General features: G+C 45.2%; 1 protein-coding gene across 1 annotated transcript; it reads left to right on the forward strand.

Annotated features, from left to right (window-relative positions):
• The first annotated feature begins 10,636 nt into the window (after positions 1–10,636).
• On the forward strand, positions 10,637–15,305 carry LOC311519228 (uncharacterized protein). Its single transcript, XM_084625521.1, has 2 exons — positions 10,637–12,212; positions 13,368–15,305. The coding sequence occupies exons 1-2, from the start codon at positions 10,687–10,689 to the stop codon at positions 14,881–14,883; spliced, it is 3,042 nt and encodes a 1,013-aa protein (XP_084481647.1). The 5' UTR covers positions 10,637–10,686; the 3' UTR covers positions 14,884–15,305.
• The last annotated feature ends 5,190 nt before the right edge of the window (positions 15,306–20,495 follow it).

The raw sequence follows: 20,495 nt of genomic DNA on the forward strand, positions 1-20,495 counted from the left end.
TGGCCATAATTGAAAAGCATGTGACAATAAGCCCTGGTCTACACTAGGACTTTAGGTCGAATTTAGCAGTGTTAAATCGATGTAAACATGCACCCGTCCACACAATGAAGCCCTTTATTTCGACTTAAAGGGCTCTTAAAATCGATTTCCTTACTCCACCCCTGACAAGTGGATTAGCACTTAAATCGACGTTGCCGGCTCGAATTTGGGGTACTGTGGACAGAATTCGATGGTATTGGCCTCCAGGAGCTATCCCAGAGTGCTCCATTATGACCGCTCTGGACAGCACTCTCAACTCAGATGCACTGGCCAGGTAGACAGGAAAAGAACCGCGAACTTTTGAATCTCATTTCCTGTTTGGCCAGCATGGCAAGCTGCAGGTGACCATGCAGAGCTCATCAGCACAGGTGACCATGATGGAGTCCCAGAATCACAAAAGAGCTCCAGCATGGACCGAACGGGAGGTACGGGATCTGATCGCTGTTTGGGGAGAGGAATCCGTGCTATCAGAACTCCGTTCCAGTTTTCGAAATGCCAAAACCTTTGTCAAAATCTCCCAGGGCATGAAGGACAGAGGCCATAACAGGGACCTGAAGCAGTGCCGCATGAAACTGAAGGAGCTGAGGCAAGCCTACCAGAAAACCAGAGAGGCGAACAGCCCCTCTGGGTAAGAGCCCCAAACATGCCGCTTCTATGATGAGCTGCATGCCATTTTAGGGGGTTCTGCCACCATTACCCCAGCCATGTTGTTTGACTCCTTCAATGGAGATGGAGGCAATACGGAAGCAGGGTTTGGGGACGAAGAAGATGATGATGAGGAGGAGGTTGTAGATAGCTCACAGCAAGCAAGCAGAGAAACCGGTTTTCCCGACAGCCAGGAACTGTTTCTCACCCTAGACCTGGAGCCGGTACCCCCCGAACCCACCCAAGGCTGCCTCCTGGACCCAGCAGGCGGAGAAGGGACCTCTGGTGAGTGTACCTTTTAAAATACTATACATGGTTTAAAAGCAAGCATGTGAAAGGATTACTTTGCCCTGGCATTTGCGGTTCTCCTAGATGTGGTCCTAAAGCCTTTGCAAAAGGTTTCTGGGGAGGGCAGCCTTATTGCGTCCTTTATGGTAGGACACTTTACCACTCCAGGCCAGTAACACGTACTCAGGAATCATTGTAGAACAAAGCATTGCAGTGTATGTTTGCTGGCATTCAAACAACATCCGTTCTTTATCTCTCTGTGTTATCCTCAGGAGAGTGAGATATAATTCATGGTCACCTGGTTGAAATAGAGTGCTTTTCTTCAGGGGACACTCAGAGGAGCCCATTCCTGCTGGGCTGTTTGCCTGTGGCTGAACAGAAATGTTCCCCGCTGTTAGCCACAGGGAGGGGGGAAGGTTGAGGGGGTAGTCACGCGATGGGAGGAGGCAAAATGCGACCTTGTAACGAAAGCACATGTGCTATGTATGTAATGTTAACAGCAAGGTTTACCCTGAAAGAGTGTAGCCACTGTTTTATAAAATGTGTCTTTTAAAATACCGCTGTCCCTTTTTTTTTTCTCCACCAGCTGCATGCGTTTCAATGATCACAGGATCTTCTCCTTCCCAGAGGCTAGTGAAGCTTAGAAAGAAAAAAAAACGCACTCGCGATGAAATGTTCTCTGAGCTCATGCTGTCCTCCCACACTGACAGAGCACAGACGAATGCGTGGAGGCAAATAATGTCAGAGTGCAGGAAAGCACAAAATGACCGGGAGGAGAGGTGGCGGGCTGAAGAGAGTAAGTGGCGGGCTGAAGAGAGTAAGTGGTGGGCTGAAGACAGGGCTGAAGCTCAAATGTGGCAGCAGCGTGATGAGAGGAGGCAGGATTCAATGCTGAGGCTGCTGCAGGACCAAACCAGTATGCTCCAGTGTATGGTTGAGCTGCAGCAAAGGCAGCTGGAGCACAGACTGCCACTGCAGCCCCTCTGTAACCAACCACCCTCCTCCCCAAGTTCCATAGCCTCCACACCCAGATGCCCAAGAACGCGGTGGGGGGGCCTCCGGCCAACCAGCCACTCCACCACAGAGCATTGCCTCAAAAAAGAAGGCTGTCATTCAATAAATTTTAAAGTTGTAAACTTTTAAAGTGCTGTGCTTAAAGTGCTGTGTGGCATTTTCCTTCCCTCCTCCACCACCCCTCCTGGGCTACCTTGGTAGTCATCCCCCTATTTGTGTGATGAATGAATAAAGAATGCATGAATGTGAAGCAACAATGACTTTATTGTCTCTGCAAGCGGTGATTGAAGGGAGGAGGGGCGGGTGGTTAGCTTACAGGGAAGTAGAGTGAACCAAGGGGCGGGGGGTTTCATCAAGGAGAAACAAACAGAACTTTCACACCGTAGCCTGGCCAGTCATGAAACTGGTTTTCAAAGCTTCTCTGATGCGTACCGCGCCCTCCTGTGCTCTTCTAACCACTCTGGTGTCTGGCTACGCGTAACCAGCAGCCAGGCGATTTGCCTCAACCTCCCACCCCGCCATAAACGTCTCCCCCTTACTCTCACAGATATTGTGGGGCACACAGCAAGCAGTAATAACAGTGGGAATACTGGTTTCGCTGAGGTCTAAGCGAGACAGTAAACTGCGCCAGCGCGCCTTTAAATGTCCAAATGCACATTCTACCACCATTCTGCACTTGCTCAGCCTGTAGTTGAACAACTCCTGACTACTGTCCAGGCTGCCTGTGTATGGCTCCATGAGCCATGGCATTAAGGGGTAGGCTGGGTCCCCAAGGATACATATAGGCATTTCAACATCCCCAACAGTTATTTTCTGGTCTGGGAATAAAGTCCCTTCCTGCAGCTTTTGAAACAGACCAGAGTTCCTGAAGATGCGAGCATCATGCACCTTTCCCGGCCATCCCACGTTGATGTTGGTGAAACGTCCCTTGTGATCCACCAGAGCTTGCAACACTATCGAAAAGTACCCCTTGCGGTTTATGTACTCGGCGGCTTGGTGCTCCGGTGCCAAGATAGGGATATGGGTTCCGTCTATAGCCCCACCACAGTTAGGGAATCCCATTGCAGCAAAGCCATCCACTATGACCTGCACATTACCCAGGGTCACTACCCTTGATATCAGCAGATCTTTGATTGCATGGGCTACTTGTATCACAGCAGCCCCCACAGTAGATTTGCCCCCTCCAAATTGATTCCCAACTGACCGGTAGCTGTCTGGCGTTGCAAGCTTCCACAGGGCTATCGCCACTCGCTTCTCAACTGTGAGGGCTGCTCTCATCTTGGTATTCATGCGCCTCAGGGAAGGGGAAAGCAAGTCACAAAGTTCCATGAAAGTGCCCTTACGCATGTGAAAGTTTCGCAGCCACTGTGAATCGTCCCTGCAACACTATGCGGTCCCACCAGTCTGTGCTTGTTTCCCGAGCCCAGAATCGGCATTCCACAGCATGAACCTGCCCCATTAGCACCATGATGCATGTATTGGCAGGGCCCATGCTTTCAGAGAAATCTGTGTCCATGTCCTGATCACTCACGTGACCGCGCTGACGTCGCCTCCTCGACCGGTATCGCTTTGCCAGGTTCTGGTGCTGCATATACTGCTGGATAATGCGTGTGGTGTTTAATGTGCTCCTAATTGCCAAAGTGAGCTGAGCGGACTCCATGTTTGCCTTGGTATGGCGTCCGCACAGAAAAAAGGCGCAGAACGATTGTCTGCCGTTGCTCTGACGGAGGGAGGGGCGACTGACGACACGGCTTACAGGGTTGTCTTCAGGGAGCTAAAATCAACAAAGGGGATGCCTGTACATCAAGGAGTATTTCAGGCAGGACTTCACGGAGGGTTCCAATAAGAAATGGTGCACCTAAGTTATCATTCTTATTGGAACAAGGAGGTTAGCCTGGCCTCTGATTGATACATGGCTAAATTTACCTCGCTGCACCTTCTCTGTGAGTGACTGCAGTGTGACCTAGAGGAATGAGTCCCCTAGACAGGGGAGGAGGCAAATGAGTACAAAACAAATCTGGTCTATTTCTTGTTTTGACCCACTCCATCTATCTTTTACATCTTTGGCTGGCAGCAGACAGTGCAGAAGGACTGCATGCCATCCACATCTCATGGCTGCTCGGCAGAAGATGGTACAGTATGACTGCTAGCCATCCTCATCTCTTGCCTGCCTGGCAGAAGATGGTACAATACGACTACTAGCAATCCTCATCTCTTGCCTGCCTGGCAGAAGATGGTACAGTACGACTGCTAGCAGTCCGTATCGCCTGCCCGCTCACCATAAGACGGTTCAATAGGACTGACTGCAGGACTAAAGAGAATGACCTGGTCAAGTCACTCCAAATTTAGTCCCTGCGCCCATGTCTGCCCAGGCGCTCCCAGCCGACGTGGCCAGGAGCACCTCGGACACGACGAGGACGACTACCAGTCGTATTGCACCGTCTGCTGCCAGAAGGCAATGGGTTGCTGCTACTGTGCAGCAAAGCCGTAACACGTCTGCCAGCACCCAGGAGACATAGGGTGACGGTTACCTGAGCGGGCTCCATGCTTGCCATGGTATGGCGTCTGCACAGGTAACTCAGGAAAAAAGGCGTGAAATGATTGTCTGCCCTTGCTTTCACGGAGGGAGGGAGGGAACGGGGGCCTGACGATACATACCCAGAACCACCCGCGACAATGTTTTAGCCCCATCAGAGTGCTCCATTGTGACTGCTCTGGACAGCACTCTCAGATGCCCGATTGTTTGCCGTTGCTCTGACGCCGGGAGGGGCGACTGAGGACATGGCTTACAGGGTTGGCTTCAGGGAGCTAAAATCAACAAAGGGGGTGGCTTTACATCAAGGAGTATTTCAGGCAGGACTTCACGGAGGGTTCCAATAAGAAATGGTGCACCTAAGTTATTGTCCTTATTGGAACAAGAAGGTTAGCCTGGCCTCTGATTGATACATGGCTAGATTTACCTTGCTGCACCTTCTCTGTGAGTGACTGCAGTGTGATCTAGAAGAATGAGTCTCCTAGACAGGGGAGTGGGGGAAGCAAATGAGTACAAAACAAATCTGGTCTATTTCTTGTTTTGATCCACTCCATCTATCTTTTACATCTTTGGCTGGCAGCAGACGGTGCAGAAGGACTGCATGCCATCCACATCTCATGGCTGCTCGGCAGAAGATGGTACAGTACAACTGCTAGCAGTCCATATCGCCTGCCCGCTCACCATAAGACGGTTCAATAGGACTGACTGCAGGACTAAAGAGAATGACCTGGTCAAGTCACTCCAAATTTAGTCCCTGCACCCATGTCTGCCCAGGCGCTCCCAGCCGACGTGGCCAGGAGCACCTCGGACATGACGATGACGGCTACCAGTCGTACTGTAACATCTGCTGCCACAAGGCAAGGGGTTGCTGCTACTGTGTAGCAATGCCGTACCGCGTCTGCCAGCACCCAGGATACATAGGGTGACGGTTACCTGAGCGGGCTCCATGCTTGCCGTGGTATGGCGTCTGCACAGGTAACTCAGGAAAAAAGGTGCGAAATGATTGTCTGCCCTTGCTTTCACGGAGGGAGGGAGGGAACGGGGGCCTGACGATATGTACCCAGAACCACCCGCGACAATGTTTTAGCCCCATCAGGCATTGGGATCTCAACCCAGAATTCCAATGGGCAGCGGAGACTGCGGGAACTGTGGGATAGCTACCCACAGTGCAACGCTCTGGAAGTCGAGTCTAGCCTCGGTACTGTGGAAGCGCTCCGCCGAGTTAATGCACTTAATGCACTTAGAGCATTTTCTGTGGGGACACACACACTCGAATATATAAAACCAATTTCTAAAAAAGTGACTTCTATAAATTCGACCTTATTCCGTAGTGTAGACATACCCTAAGCAAATCCAACCTCACGTTATGTTGGGCAGTGTCCTTTGTCTCAGGTTCTCACTTTATGGTGTGAAAGTCTATCAAAAAGTGTCCCTTTACACACCAATCTATTTTCCCTCCACTGCACCACAGTGGTCCTTGGTTAGTGAAGAATCAGAGTTCAGAGGTGCAGGTTTCACCTTCCACCCCTTGTTGTGGCAATTCAGCAATGTGTTTGCTGCCGCTGCCTTGCAGCTGACTCACAGCTGCCTCTTTCTCTCTGCCACCACTGACTCTCTCCCACCGCACCATGCTACTGCTGCTGCCACTTGCTGCAAGGTCACATTCTGAGATTCAAGCATTTAACCAAGCTCACTCTGACTTCAGTCCAGTTTCTTGTCACTGTTCCCACACAAGTTCTACGTCTTGCTCAGCAGTGAGGACCGCTCTGGGAATCACAAACTGGGAGCAAGGGCTTTTTATTGGTTCTAATCAGCTCTATCACTAAACATTGGAAAGAGAAAGATCAAATGGTATCTCAGGGCTTGTCTATAATACCGCTTAAGTCGATGTAAGTTACATCACTTGGGGTATGAAAAAGCAACCCCGCTGAGTGACGAAACTTACATCGACTTAAAGCGGTGTCTACACTGTGCTATGTCAGTGGAAGACACCCTCCCACCAACATAGCTGCCACTTCTCACTAAGGTGGAGTAATTATGTTGATGGGACAGCGCTCTCCTGTCGACGTAATGCTGCATGGCACAAACCTGCATGGCACTTCTCTGTTTCTACCATCTGACAGAAGAATGGAGAAATCTTTGCTATTCTCATGAATCAACACACTGAGATAGTATTCTGTATATATTTACAGAGGGTCTTTGTCTTCACTTCATACATCCTTCTCTGGTACCGTATACTATTTTGTTTTTGGAAACCAGTGAGACCCGCATTAAACCAATCAGTAAATAAAATCTTCACACAAGATCCATATTCTAGTCACAACACTGACCAGTCGGTTGTGTACACTTTGTGCTTTTTTTCCTCCTGGGAAAACCTCTGAATAAATCAATACCTGTTTTTTTTTCAGCTCAAGTATTCTTTAGCTGCTTCAGATTGTTTAAATGTGGTGGTGGTTTTTCATAAAGTAGGTGGCTGTTGCTGAGATATGGTAAGTCACACCATCTGGAGATAAACAATACAGTGGAATCTTTTAAGACAGTGTGCTATCCTGCAGGGAATGCAAGGCATAGCTTATATGAACTAATCTAGCCATAGCACAAATCTATTGTTTTGATATTGCCCTATCCCCCACTGTTTGAGCACTTCAGCTGATAGCAGGCATCAAGCTCTCTTTGCAACTCCTATGGAGCTCAACTCCATGGGCTAGCAGTAGAATGTTGGAAGTTCAATAGTCTTCTCTGAAACTATTTGTTTCTGACAACTTTCCTTTTCCTGTCAAAAACTGTAACATTATCTCAGCCTAAATGAGTGATCAACCCAAAGCCCTTAGAATAAGAGAGCAGACTTTAATAGAAATTACAAATGTAGCCTTTCCTTGTGTAGCTATAACTGTAGACATTATGAGGTATGACACAAAATCACATAATACGCACCATCTAACAGTTGCACAGGTTCACTTGTCAACAAACTCCTAGTGAAAGCCATCACAATATACTGCCACTGAATTTTCACCTGCTCCTGATGTACATGCCTGTGGCTTACTGACAGTGCATTTGGCAAAAGTGTTGAGGAATTTAAATAATCAAAGCTAGCCCTGTAATTGTGTTCTCACTTCAGAGTTTTATCAAGTTTCTGCAAAATTGAATAGGTGTCCTGAATGCCATTTGAATATTTCAGATGTTAGCATTCTAATAGATTTGATTTGTACTTAAATGCTCTAAAGGTAAAAATAAATAACATATAATACAAGACTCAATTTAAGGAGAAGAAAAGTAAATATTTGACTTAATCTTCAACCAATTACACTTCGTAAAATAATACAGTTCAGCAGAGCTATGTGAAAAGAGTTGCAGCTAACATAAAAGTTTTGGCTTTGTAACAGTTTCATTTAAAAAAAAAACTTGTTGGAATTTATTAGAGGAATAGAACTGGTCAATTACTTTTCCAGCAGAATTCCTTCTTTTTAAAATCCTAATAATTGAAATCAAAACATTCTCAAATATTTTGAAACAGGAAAGAAATCCCACAATGTTTCAATTTCCCATGGAATGGAAATTCCAAGTTTTGATCATATCTAGAGAGGAACAGAGTAGGTTTGTCCTGGAGATTACACCTTAGGGAGTTTTCAGAGAGGTTCAAGGTGATGAAGATCTCTTCACAAAGAATTCCAGGTTTAGCAAAACACTGTTGTTCCAAGATAATAACATTAAGTTGGGCAATCCTTCTGAGATATGCCACTTTCCAGGTCCAGTCCTTTTGGGAATAATGCAAAAATAGTCTCTGGAAATTTAGCATTCCTGTCAGAAGGAAGTTTGATACATATTAGAGTATAAGGGACAGAATTTCTGTTCCTCGGGAAATTCCAGTATTATGAAACTTTTTCTCCTGGTTTGGGGAAAAGTTAAAATGTTGGGGATTGTGTGTGTGTGTGTGTGAGAGTGAAATGGAAATAAAAAATGTTGTGACATTATCAAAACTTCATAATGAAATATAAAAAATAAATCCAAAATTGTATGAAATCATAATTCCAACAAGTTTTCAAAACTGCCAAAACAAAATGAGAAAGCTGAAATGAATAATTTCATCATTTTCCATCAAATGTTGTCATAATTGATACACTTCTGCAAAATACCTTGATTTTGATTGATTTTTTTCCCAATTCTTCCATTAAATCTCAGGCTCTCCGGTTCAGTAGATCAGTATGCTATTGCATTTTTTTTACTAAAACAGTAGAATAGTTTAGTGGTAGAAAGGAAGTTCATAAACACTGCTAAGCATTGCTAAGCCTCGCAATGCCAATGGCTGGTGTCATAAATATAAAGGGAAGGGTAAACCCCTTTGAAATCCCTCCTGGCCAGGGGAAAGCTCCTCTCACCTGTAAAGGGTTAAGAAGCTAAAGGTAACCTCGCTGGCACCTGACCAAAATGACCAATGAGGAGACAAGATACTTTCAAAAGCTGGGAGGAGGGAGAGAAACAAAGGGTTTGTGTGTCTGTCTGTAGTCGTCTTGGCCGGGGACAGAACAGGAATGGAGTCTTAGAACTTTTAGTAAGTAATCTAGCTAGGTATGTGTTAGATTATGATTTCTTTAAATGGCTGAGAAAAGAATTGTGCTGAATAGAATAACTATTTCTGTCTGTGTATCTTTTTTGTAACTTAAGGTTTTGCCTAGAGGGGTTCTCTATGTTTTTGAATCTAATTACCCTGTAAGATATATACCATCCTGATTTTACAGGGGGGATTTCTTTATTTCTATTTACTTCTATTTTTTATTAAAAGTCTTCTTGTAAAACACTGAATGCTTTTTCATTGTTCTCAGATCCAAGGGTTTGGGTTTGTGGTCACCTATGCAAATTGGTGAGGCTGTTTATCCAACATTTCCCAGGAAAGGGGGGGTGCAAGTGTTGGGAGGATTGTTCATTGTTCTTAAGATCCAAGGGTCTGGGTCTGTAGTCACCTAGACAAATTGGTGAGGCTTTTTACCAAACCTTGTCCAGGAAGTGGGGTGCAAGGTTTTGGGAAGTATTTTGGGGGGAAGGACGCGTCCAAACAGCTCTTCCCCAGTAACCAGTATTAGTTTGGTGGTGGTAGCGGCCTGTCCAAGGGGTAATATTTTGTACCTTGGGGAAGTTTTGACCTAAGCTGGTAAAGATAAGCTTAGGAGGTTTTTCATGCAGGTCCCCACATCTGTACCCTAGAGTTCAGAGTGGGGGAGGAACCTTGACATGGTGGCACAGTGGTGGGATTAACCTGAAATCATTTTGAGATCCAGTTGAGATTTTTTGAACTAGAAATACAGATTTTAAAAAGGAATTTTTAGGAAGTCCAGAAAGCAGCTTTGAAACTGAAAGCAGCTTGGTTTCTCTCTGCTTTGTGGCCAAGCAGAGACAAAAGGGGATTATCTTGTGAATTGCAGGTTTTCTTTGCCTAGAGGCAGGGTACTTAACTCCTGCAGGGAAATTCACAGTCTTCCAACCCAGAGGTTTTTTTTTTTTTCTTTTCTTCCTAAAAGTAAATAGGGGGTGTGTGCTCTACCCATTTGCCTGGAGACAAAAGTGGCAGGGTTTTTTTTTAGGATTTTGATATTTTTTTTTGTTTTACAAGGAGCACAGGTTTGAAAAGAAATTTTTTTTCTTCTTTGGGCTGGGTAAGCAGGTTTCCAAGTAGTTGGAGGTTTTTTGCTTTAATTTGGGCCCAGAGCAGAGACAAGGGAATTGTCTTTTTCTGTAGGCTGACAATCACTATCAGAGAATAGGTATTCTATTCCAGCACAGCAAAATTTTACAGCCAAGTTTTGTTTGTTTATTTCTGAACCTCGGGTGTAAAGTTAGTTAAAAACAGAGAGGTTAGAATGGGCAAATCCTCAGCTCGACTACAGCTGGAATTAGCCAAATTTCAGGCTGAGGAAAAACAAAGGGAACATGAAAGACAGATAGAACTCATGCGGCTGAAGGAGGAGGAGAAGGAAAAAGAGAGGAAGCATGTGGAGGAGATGGAGAGGATAAAGGCCCAGCAGAATATACCAACAAACCCTAGCAATCCTTCTCCAGGTACCACTTCCCATCCCAGAAAGTTCCCCACCTACAAGGCAGGTGATGATACTGAGGCCTTCTTAGAAAACTTCGAAAGGGCCTGCCTTGGGTACAACATCTCTACTGACCAATACATGGTAGAGCTGAGGCCGCAGCTCAGTGGACCCTTAGCTGAGGTGGCAGCTGAAATGCCTAAAGAACACATGAACAAGTATGAACTGTTTAAATCCAAGGCGAGAGTCAGAATGGGGATAACACCCGAGCAGTCTCGTCGGAGGTTCAGAGCCCTAAGGTGGAAACCAGACATGTCATTTACCCGACATGCCTACCACATTGTAAAACATTGGGATGCCTGGATATCAGGAGCAAGTGTTGAATCTCCAGTAAATTTGCCCTTCCTAATGCAAATGGAACAATTCTTAGAGGGTGTTCCTGAGGAAATAGAAAGATACATCCTAGATGGGAAACCCAAAACTGTAATTGAGGCAGGAGAGATTGGAGCCAGATGGGTGGAGGTGGCAGAGAAGAAGAAAACTGGTCGCAGTTGGAGCGGAGACCAGAAGGGACCACCCCAGACCACACCCTATTACCGGGGGCCGCCCAAAGCCCCACCTACCTCCCAAAGAACCCTCCAGACCCCTTATCGTCCCACCACCCCGTTCTCCAGCAACCCACCTCGCCCCGGTGACCCGTCAGCTGGACGATGTTTTAAATGTAACGAGCTGGGGCATGTAAAGGCCAACTGCCCCAAGAACCCCAACAGGTTACAGTTCATTGCACCGGAATCACACCAGAGGTCCACAGGCCCAGATACCTCCCAGATACCCTTGGAGCGGAGGGAAACTGTGAGTGTGGGTGGGAAGAAGGTCACCGCGTGGAGGGACACCGGAGCACAAGTGTCAGCTATCCATGCTTCCTTAGTGGACCCCAATTTAATCAACCCAGAGATCCAAGTGACGATTCAACCCTTCAAGTCCAACTCTTTCAATTTGCCTACAGCCAAGTTGCCTGTCCAGTACAAGGGCTGGTCAGGAATGTGGACTTTTGCAGTCTATGATGATTATCCCATCCCCATGCTGTTGGGGGAAGACTTGGCCAATCATGTGAAGCAGGCCAAGAGGGTGGGAATGGTCACCCGCAACCAGGCTAAACAAGCCGTGAGGCCTAGCTCTGTTCCGGAAACTTCTATCAGGACCCAGTCAGAGGTGATGGACCTGGACCCCAGGCCAATGTCTGCAACAGCAGTAGTGGATCCAGTCCCAGAGACCCAGACGGAACCAGTCCCAGAACCGGAACCAGCCGAACAACCAACACCAGACCCCGTGTCAGCACTGAATCCAGTACTTGCAACCTCAACACCAGTGGGCCCCACCGAACCTGAACTGGCAGCAGCCGATAACCCTACACAAGAGGCTCAGCCGGAGCCTGAATCCCAACATAGTGCACCAGCGGAGAGCGGTTCACAGTCAACAGAAACAGCTCCATCCCCTATATCGCTTCCAGAGGGACCAAGCCTAGGTCCACAATCCCATGAGGAACTGATGTCTCCAGCATCAAGGGAACAGTTCCAGACCGAACAGGAAACAGATGAAAGCCTCCAGAGAGCTTGGACGGCGGCACGGAGCAACCCACCGCCTCTCAGCTCTTCTAATCGATCCAGGTTTGTTGTAGAAAGAGGACTTTTATACAAGGAAACTCTTTCTGGGGGACACCAGGAAGACTGGCATCCTCAGAGACAGTTGGTAGTTCCAACTAAATACCGGGCCAAGCTCTTGAGCTTAGCCCATGATCACCCTAGTGGCCATGCTGGGGTGAACAGGACCAAAGACCGTTTGGGGGGGTCATTCCACTGGGAGGGAATGGGCAAGGATGTTTCTACCTATGTCCAGTCTTGTGAGGTGTGCCAAAGAGTGGGAAAACCCCAAGACCAGGTCAAAGCTCCTCTCCAGCCACTCCCCATCATTGAAGTTCCATTTCAGCGAGTAGCTGTGGATATTCTGGGTCCTTTTCCGAAAAAGACACCCAGAGGAAAGCAGTACATACTGACTTTCATGGATTTTGCCACCCGATGGCCGGAAGCAGTAGCTCTAAGCAACACCAGGGCTAAAAGTGTGTGCCAGGCACTAGCAGACATTTTTGCCAGGGTAGGTTGGCCCTCCGACATCCTCACAGATGCAGGGACTAATTTCCTGGCAGGAACTATGAAAAACCTTTGGGAAGCTCATGGGGTAAATCACTTGGTTGCCACTCCTTACCATCATCAAACAAATGGCATGGTGGAGAAGTTTAATGGAACTTTGGGGGCCATGATACGTAAATTCGTAAATGAGCACTCCAATGATTGGGACCTAGTATTGCAGCAGTTGCTCTTTGCCTACAGAGCTGTACCACATCCCAGTTTAGGGTTTTCCCCATTTGAACTTGTATATGGCCGTGAGGTTAAGGGGCCATTGCAGTTGGTGAAGCAGCAATGGGAGCGATTTACACCTTCTCCAGGAACTAACATTCTGGACTTTGTAACCAACCTACAAAACACCCTCCGAACCTCTTTAGCCCTTGCTAGAGAAAACTTACAGGATGCTCAAAAAGAGCAAAAAGCCTGGTATGATAAACATGCCAGAGAGCGTTCCTTCAAAGTAGGAGACCAGGTCATGGTCTTAAAGGCGCTCCAGGCCCATAAAATGGAAGCATCGTGGGAAGGGCCATTCGTGGTCCAGGAGCGCCTGGGAGCTGTTAATTATCTCATAGCATTCCCCACCTCCAACCGAAAGCCTAAGGTGTATCATATTAATTCTCTAAAGCCCTTTTATTCCAGAGAATTAAAGGTTTGTCAGTTTACAGCCCAGGGAGGAGACGACGCTGAGTGGCCTGAAGGTGTCTACTACGAAGGGAAATGTGCTGGTGGTGTGGAAGAGGTGAACCTCTCCATGACCCTTGGGCGTATGCAGCGACAGCAGATCCAGGAGCTGTGCACTAGCTACGCGCCAACGTTCTCAGCCACCCCAGGACTGACTGAACGGGCATACCACTCCATTGACACAGGTAATGCTCACCCAATTAGGGTCCAACCTTACCGGGTGTCTCCTCAAGCTAAAACTGCTATAGAACGGGAGATCCAGGATATGTTACAGATGGGTGTAATCCGCCCCTCTGAAAGTGCATGGGCATCTCCAGTGGTTCTAGTTCCCAAACCAGATGGGGAAATACGTTTTTGCGTGGACTACCGTAAGCTAAATGCTGTAACTCGCCCAGACAACTATCCAATGCCACGCACTGATGAACTATTAGAGAAACTGGGACGGGCCCAGTTCATCTCTACCTTGGACTTAACCAAGGGGTACTGGCAGGTACCGCTAGATGAATCTGCCAAGGAAAGGTCAGCCTTCATCACACATCTCGGGCTGTATGAATTTAATGTACTCCCTTTCGGGCTGCGAAATGCACCCGCCACTTTCCAAAGACTTGTAGATGGTCTCCTAGCGGGATTAGGAGAATATGCAGTCGCCTACCTTGACGATGTGGCCATATTTTCGGATTCCTGGGCAGACCACCTGGAACATCTACAAAAAGTCCTTGAGCGCATAAGGGAGGCAGGACTAACTGTTAAGGCTAAGAAGTGTCAAATAGGCCTAAACAGAGTGACTTACCTTGGACACCAGGTGGGTCAAGGAACTATCAGCCCCCTACAGGCCAAAGTGGATGCTATCCAAAAGTGGCCTGTCCCAAAGTCAAAGAAACAGGTTCAATCCTTCTTAGGCTTGGCCGGTTATTACAGACGATTTGTACCGCACTACAGCCAAATCGCTGCCCCACTGACAGACCTAACCAAAAAGAAACAGCCAAATGCTGTTCAGTGGACCGGAAAGTGTCAGAAGGCCTTTAACAAGCTTAAAGCGACACTCATGTCTGACCCTGTACTAAGGGCCCCAGACTTTGACAAACCGTTCCTAGTAACCACAGATGCATCCGAGCGTGGTGTGGGAGCAGTTTTAATGCAGAAAGGACCTGATCAAGAATTCCACCCTGTAGTGTTTCTCAGCAAAAAACTGTCTGAGAGGGAAAGCAACTGGTCAGTCACTGAAAAAGAATGTTATGCCATTGTCTACGCTCTGGAAAAGCTACGCCCATATGTTTGGGGACGGCGTTTCCACCTGCAAACCGACCATGCTGCACTAAAGTGGCTTCACACCCTCAAAGAAACTAACAAAAAACTTCTTCGGTGGAGTTTAGCTCTCCAAGATTTTGATTTCGACATCCAACACATCTCAGGAGCTTCTAACAAAGTGGCTGATGCACTCTCCCGTGAAAGTTTCCCAGAATCAACTGGTTAAAATCGTCCTTGAGATGTGGAAAATATTGTTAGTCTTTATGTACTTGGTAGTATATTTAGAGATGCATGTGTCTTATTAACTCTGTTTTCCTAGAGCTCCAGGAAGAAATCCCAGCCAGTGTTTCACCCTAGCTGAGATTTGGGGGGCGTGTCATAAATATAAAGGGAAGGGTAAACCCCTTTGAAATCCCTCCTGGCCAGGGGAAAGCTCCTCCCACCTGTAAAGGGTTAAGAAGCTAAAGGTAACCTCGCTGGCACCTGACCAAAATGACCAATGAGGAGACAAGATACTTTCAAAAGCTGGGAGGAGGGAGAGAAACAAAGGGTTTGTGTGTCTGTCTGTAGTCGTCTTGGCCGGGGACAGAACAGGAATGGAGTCTTAGAACTTTTAGTAAGTAATCTAGCTAGGTATGTGTTAGATTATGATTTCTTTAAATGGCTGAGAAAAGAATTGTGCTGAATAGAATAACTATTTCTGTCTGTGTATCTTTTTTGTAACTTAAGGTTTTGCCTAGAGGGGTTCTCTATGTTTTTGAATCTAATTACCCTGTAAGATATATACCATCCTGATTTTACAGGGGGGATTTCTTTATTTCTATTTACTTCTATTTTTTATTAAAAGTCTTCTTGTAAAACACTGAATGCTTTTTCATTGTTCTCAGATCCAAGGGTTTGGGTTTGTGGTCACCTATGCAAATTGGTGAGGCTGTTTATCCAACATTTCCCAGGAAAGGGGGGGTGCAAGTGTTGGGAGGATTGTTCATTGTTCTTAAGATCCAAGGGTCTGGGTCTGTAGTCACCTAGACAAATTGGTGAGGCTTTTTACCAAACCTTGTCCAGGAAGTGGGGTGCAAGGTTTTGGGAAGTATTTTGGGGGGAAGGACGCGTCCAAACAGCTCTTCCCCAGTAACCAGTATTAGTTTGGTGGTGGTAGCGGCCTGTCCAAGGGGTAATATTTTGTACCTTGGGGAAGTTTTGACCTAAGCTGGTAAAGATAAGCTTAGGAGGTTTTTCATGCAGGTCCCCACATCTGTACCCTAGAGTTCAGAGTGGGGGAGGAACCTTGACAGCTGGCAATAGTTATTTTAATTTAACATATTAATCTAGTTGTCTTTCTGTCTTCCCTTCTTGTCTGTGCCTCTTTAGTAACTTCTATTCAGTTTCACCTCTATTTTCTTTTGCTTCAGTTTTCCCATGTTTTAAAACTTGAAACATACATGAACATTCTTTTTTCATCTTTCTAACTTGCCTTTTCTAATTCTTAATGTATTCAATTTCATGTTTCCAGCTTTTTGTTTCTTTCTGTATTTTCTCTCTCCTTTGTCAAATCTTCCTATCTTGTGGAGCTCCTCTTCCTCACTCCTAGGCTCAATTCTCTAATCACTGCAGACAAGCAATTGTCATTGAAGCAAATGGAAATTGCTCAGGTTCTGCTACTGGAAAATTTGGCCTCTTATTTTTTCTCAATATTCCCTCTGATCTTTCTCTTCCTTATTCTCCCATTTCTATACTATTTTTTCTTCCCCTATTCCTCCTTCTCTCCATGATTCTTTCTTTCGCTTGCCATATTATCTGTTTCCACCTCTTTCCCCTTATTTCAGCTCTTTCCTGAGCTCCTTTTCCATGGAAGAAGAAAATGTTTTTATTTTGCTCCCTCCACTCTTACTTGGGGAAAGGGAGTCAATGGAGAGAGAACTCTTCCTTGTCCTCCTTTTGTGGGCTCCTCCTATCACTTACTGGTGGGGTATATTGAGGAAGGGCTACACTGTGTGCTCCTGAGGGGCATAGCTCCCTCGGGTCAAGAGGACTGAGAGTAGGGAAAGTTCTTCCTCTGCTAATAACAAATAGCACTTGACCATGCAAACATCTATTCCGACAACAACCCTGTCCAGCAGATATGATCCTATAAGAATCATTATCCCCATTTTAAAGCTGAGGAAACAAACAGATAAATGATGTGCTCTTTCCTTAAACTACAGGCAGAAGAATTTGGTTTCTCTCCCATTCCATACTTCATATCCTGCTACTAAATGTTATTACTGCTTTCAGTTAAAAGATAAAAATGCAGACTACCTACATTTCCTAACAGTGCTTTTACCTCACATTAAAACTGAAAAAACTTCCTTCTGACCTGCTTTCTCTGGCAGCTCTCATTAGAGAAGGTCATCCATTATTATTTGTTCTTGTTGTTTTGAACATCTTTAAAATCGTGTTGGAAAAGGATTCAAATCATTGCTAAGAATGGGAAAAAATGAGACTTTTAAAAAAATCTGTTCATAATAATTTATGAACCTATACAGACTATTGGGAATATGGGTTAATCTAGTCACAGATGGATTATATTTGCAAAGTGCAGCAAATGTTTGTTCTCATGGATACATTCTCATTGTTTTATTATCTACCAGACACCACAGTACAGTTTTGTACAGAGCTTAGACTGAATGAAAGGGATGTGGAGCTGACTTTCATCCGACCTGGAGCACAGAACAAAGAAATCCTCTTTGGCCCTGAGAGGCTGCAGCAGTGTGTCTGTTTTATCACACTGGACATGGACTTGGAAGTAACCCTGGAACTCCCACTAAAGGGGCTGGCAGACATCAGAAATAAGGAGACAACATACTTGCTTTCCTGGGGGCGAATGGAGGGGGAGTGGAAAAATGAGTCCTTATCGCTTGCCTACTCAGCATCCCCTCAATCTATGAAGAAGTATTTTTGGGATCTTCAATAGAAATTATTCTTCTGGCTGAAGTGAAAATGATAAGGCAAAAGTTAGCAACAAAAGTGATGGAGCTTAGGAGAAAATGGAAGAAAAGCATCTTCCCATCCCCCATGAAGTGGAGACAAGATCCATTCTGAAATGGTTAGGCAGGGGATGATAGACAAAACCAGGAAGTTCCAGGATTTTTTAAAAGAGAAAAAGGTGAATGAGGTAATATCTTTTATTGGACCAAATTCTGTTGGTGAGAGAGACAAGCTTCTGAGCTTTCACAGAGCTCTTTTTAAACTGCCAAAAAAGAAAAAGCTATTACCATGGTAAAACCTACATTTCTAATTCTACCCTGAGATACAGGGCAAAGCTCCCTACTCATCCTGAAATCAATTGGAGCCCCCTGACAAATTTTGCTCTAAACATCATCAATTAAATCAATCAGTCAAATCAATGAGTGAAAGTGAATGAGTGTATTATCCTTAGATATGTGGGGAGGACTGTTGTGTGACCATTTTGTCATGTTCCTTTCTGCTATTAAAAAGCTGTATGGGAAGGTGTAAGATTCAGCTAGACGTATGTAACTTGTGAAGAACTTTGAGATGCTTTAGATTTAAAGCCACTAGTATAGACATACAACTAGGTTATTTTTACTCCCTTTTGTTTTGATCATATTGTATTGCTCAGGCCATATAAAGTAACTGAACTCTGGTCTTAACTGGCCAACTGAGAATTTGCCTATCATAGGGGAGTTGTCGGTTGGCTTAAAAGTAGCATATGTAGCTATTATCCCAACTGTCCAGTTTCTCCATCTCTCTCTTTATGAAGTTCTATGGTTCTCTAAAAACTGTTCTGAGAAATTTAATTGACACACAGCATTGCATCCTGATTTCATGATACAGATCAGCAACTGTCATGCAAGTGTAGTTTGCATAACTATTGGCCAGTGTCTTGCCTTGCTCTTGTCTTGTTTGCCTGAAATCAAATGTTTCATATACCACTTTTCTCAGAGACAGAGAAGAGGGGTCAATTGGAACATTAATGGCTTTTCACAAGGGGATCTTTGTGGCTGCCCGGTGTGTGGTTGGGCAGTGAATCACAAATATCATTTACTCCCTCACCCACTAAATATAGCAGAAGTGCAACTTCTTAACTTTAGACTTTGATTTTCAAGAACATTTAATGGGTTTGAATGTTCTTGTGCTTCTCCAGTTCTGTGATAATTGAGCAACTGTGCAGTTGTCATGGGTATTAGAAGCCTGGAAAGCAACTGAAAAAGCAATAAAAATGCCAAATACCCCCCCCCCCCAAAACAAATGAGTTTTGTTTGTTTTAAAGCTGTTTCAGGTTGTGCCTTTCTATTTTGTGTTCTTTCAAACTGTTTAAGCCCTGCTGGCTCTTCTATGTGCCTTTCCATTGTAGATTCAGTGAACTATGACCCATTCATATATTTTCAGTAGCTTAAGATATGGGCTGTTGTAAAACTCCAACATGGCTACCACGATTTCCTATTAGGATCATATGCCTCCACCGAAGATGGTTCTTGCACTTTCAAATTTGTAGCTGGAGGAAGTTCCAGTAAGCAATCTCACTTCAATTTAATGAGTGTAAGAGCTTTATTTTCATTTACTACTGATTCTTTTTTCTCAGCAGAGGTTCAGTAACCTTGACCCTAAAATGTTATTTAGATATATCAAGGTATAGGTTTAATGAACTATTTTATTAACAAAGCTCGAACACACATCTGTTAACCCTACTTTTTCAAAGAATTCTTCTTATTTTCACCAGTAACTTGCACACCCTCTCTCTCTCCTGAAATATTGTCCCATGTTTTGTCATGACTTAGACAAGACAAAGACCAAATCCTGAGAGCCACTGAGCATTTGCTAAACCATGTTAATTTCCAATTGACTTCAGATTCTGTCTTAAATCAAAACGGATGTGAGTTTTCTTACTTTTGTGTATTTATATTGTCCAGTCTTTTTTTTTTAAAGGAATACAATTTTAGGTGACCTCAGTAGGAAATGGTGTACTCAGCACTTCCAAGGAATTGTCCTGAAAGTTCTAAACAAAGAAGAAGTCATTTATTACAGCCCTTTATTAAGTATAATGTGCTCATTCTCTACTCTCCCACCTCCATGAACTGTCTTGAAACAGTATAGAGGTAGAAAGCCAAGCCTCTGACCATTCCTTACACACCTGATCAAGATAGAGAGTATCGGTCATGCAAGACATGTTTTCCTCTCTTTGTCCGGACAGCAGGTCTATGGAGTCCTGGTTCTCTACTCTTCTCTTCTCTTCCCATCCCCATCCCCACTACATCACACAGTCTCAACTTTCAAGAGTGCATACATTTCTGAAAATTGTATCTCTTGCTGAAATTGGAGTTGGCTTGATTGTGTGAGAACAAACACTGTAGGAGAAAGGGACTTCTGAAACCACTCTCCTCCTCCCAAAAAACTGCACTGAGTTATAAATAAATAAAACACCTACACTTTGATATCTGAAAGTTGAAAACCTGTCATGGATGTAGTCCTAACTGAATAAAAGTGCACAGCCTTAATCTAGAGGAAATTTGCTATATATGATTCTCTAAGCATTTGACAATTCAGATTCTGAACATGCAAAATGGACAGACAGCTGCAGAGGCACAGGAGCCAGCAAACAGACCTGTAAACAGGGGGGTTTGAGTGAGAGTTTGCAAGGGGAGTTTGTGGGGGAAGACTAGGAGAACCAGGCAGAGGAACAGACAGGCTAGGGAAGGGAGTGTGTGGTGTTCTGGCAGTGTTTTCGTGCTCGTTGGGGGGGTTGTTTTGCTATGGGTGGGTGTTTTGGTTTGGTTTGTGTTTCCCAGACTATCAGGATTTAGGTGGGAAGGTTATGACAGACACAGAGGCAGCAGTGTG

Source organism: Lepidochelys olivacea (genome assembly GCF_965140295.1).
Source record: "Lepidochelys olivacea isolate rLepOli2 genome assembly, chromosome: 1".
Lineage (NCBI taxonomy): Eukaryota > Metazoa > Chordata > Testudines > Cheloniidae > Lepidochelys > Lepidochelys olivacea.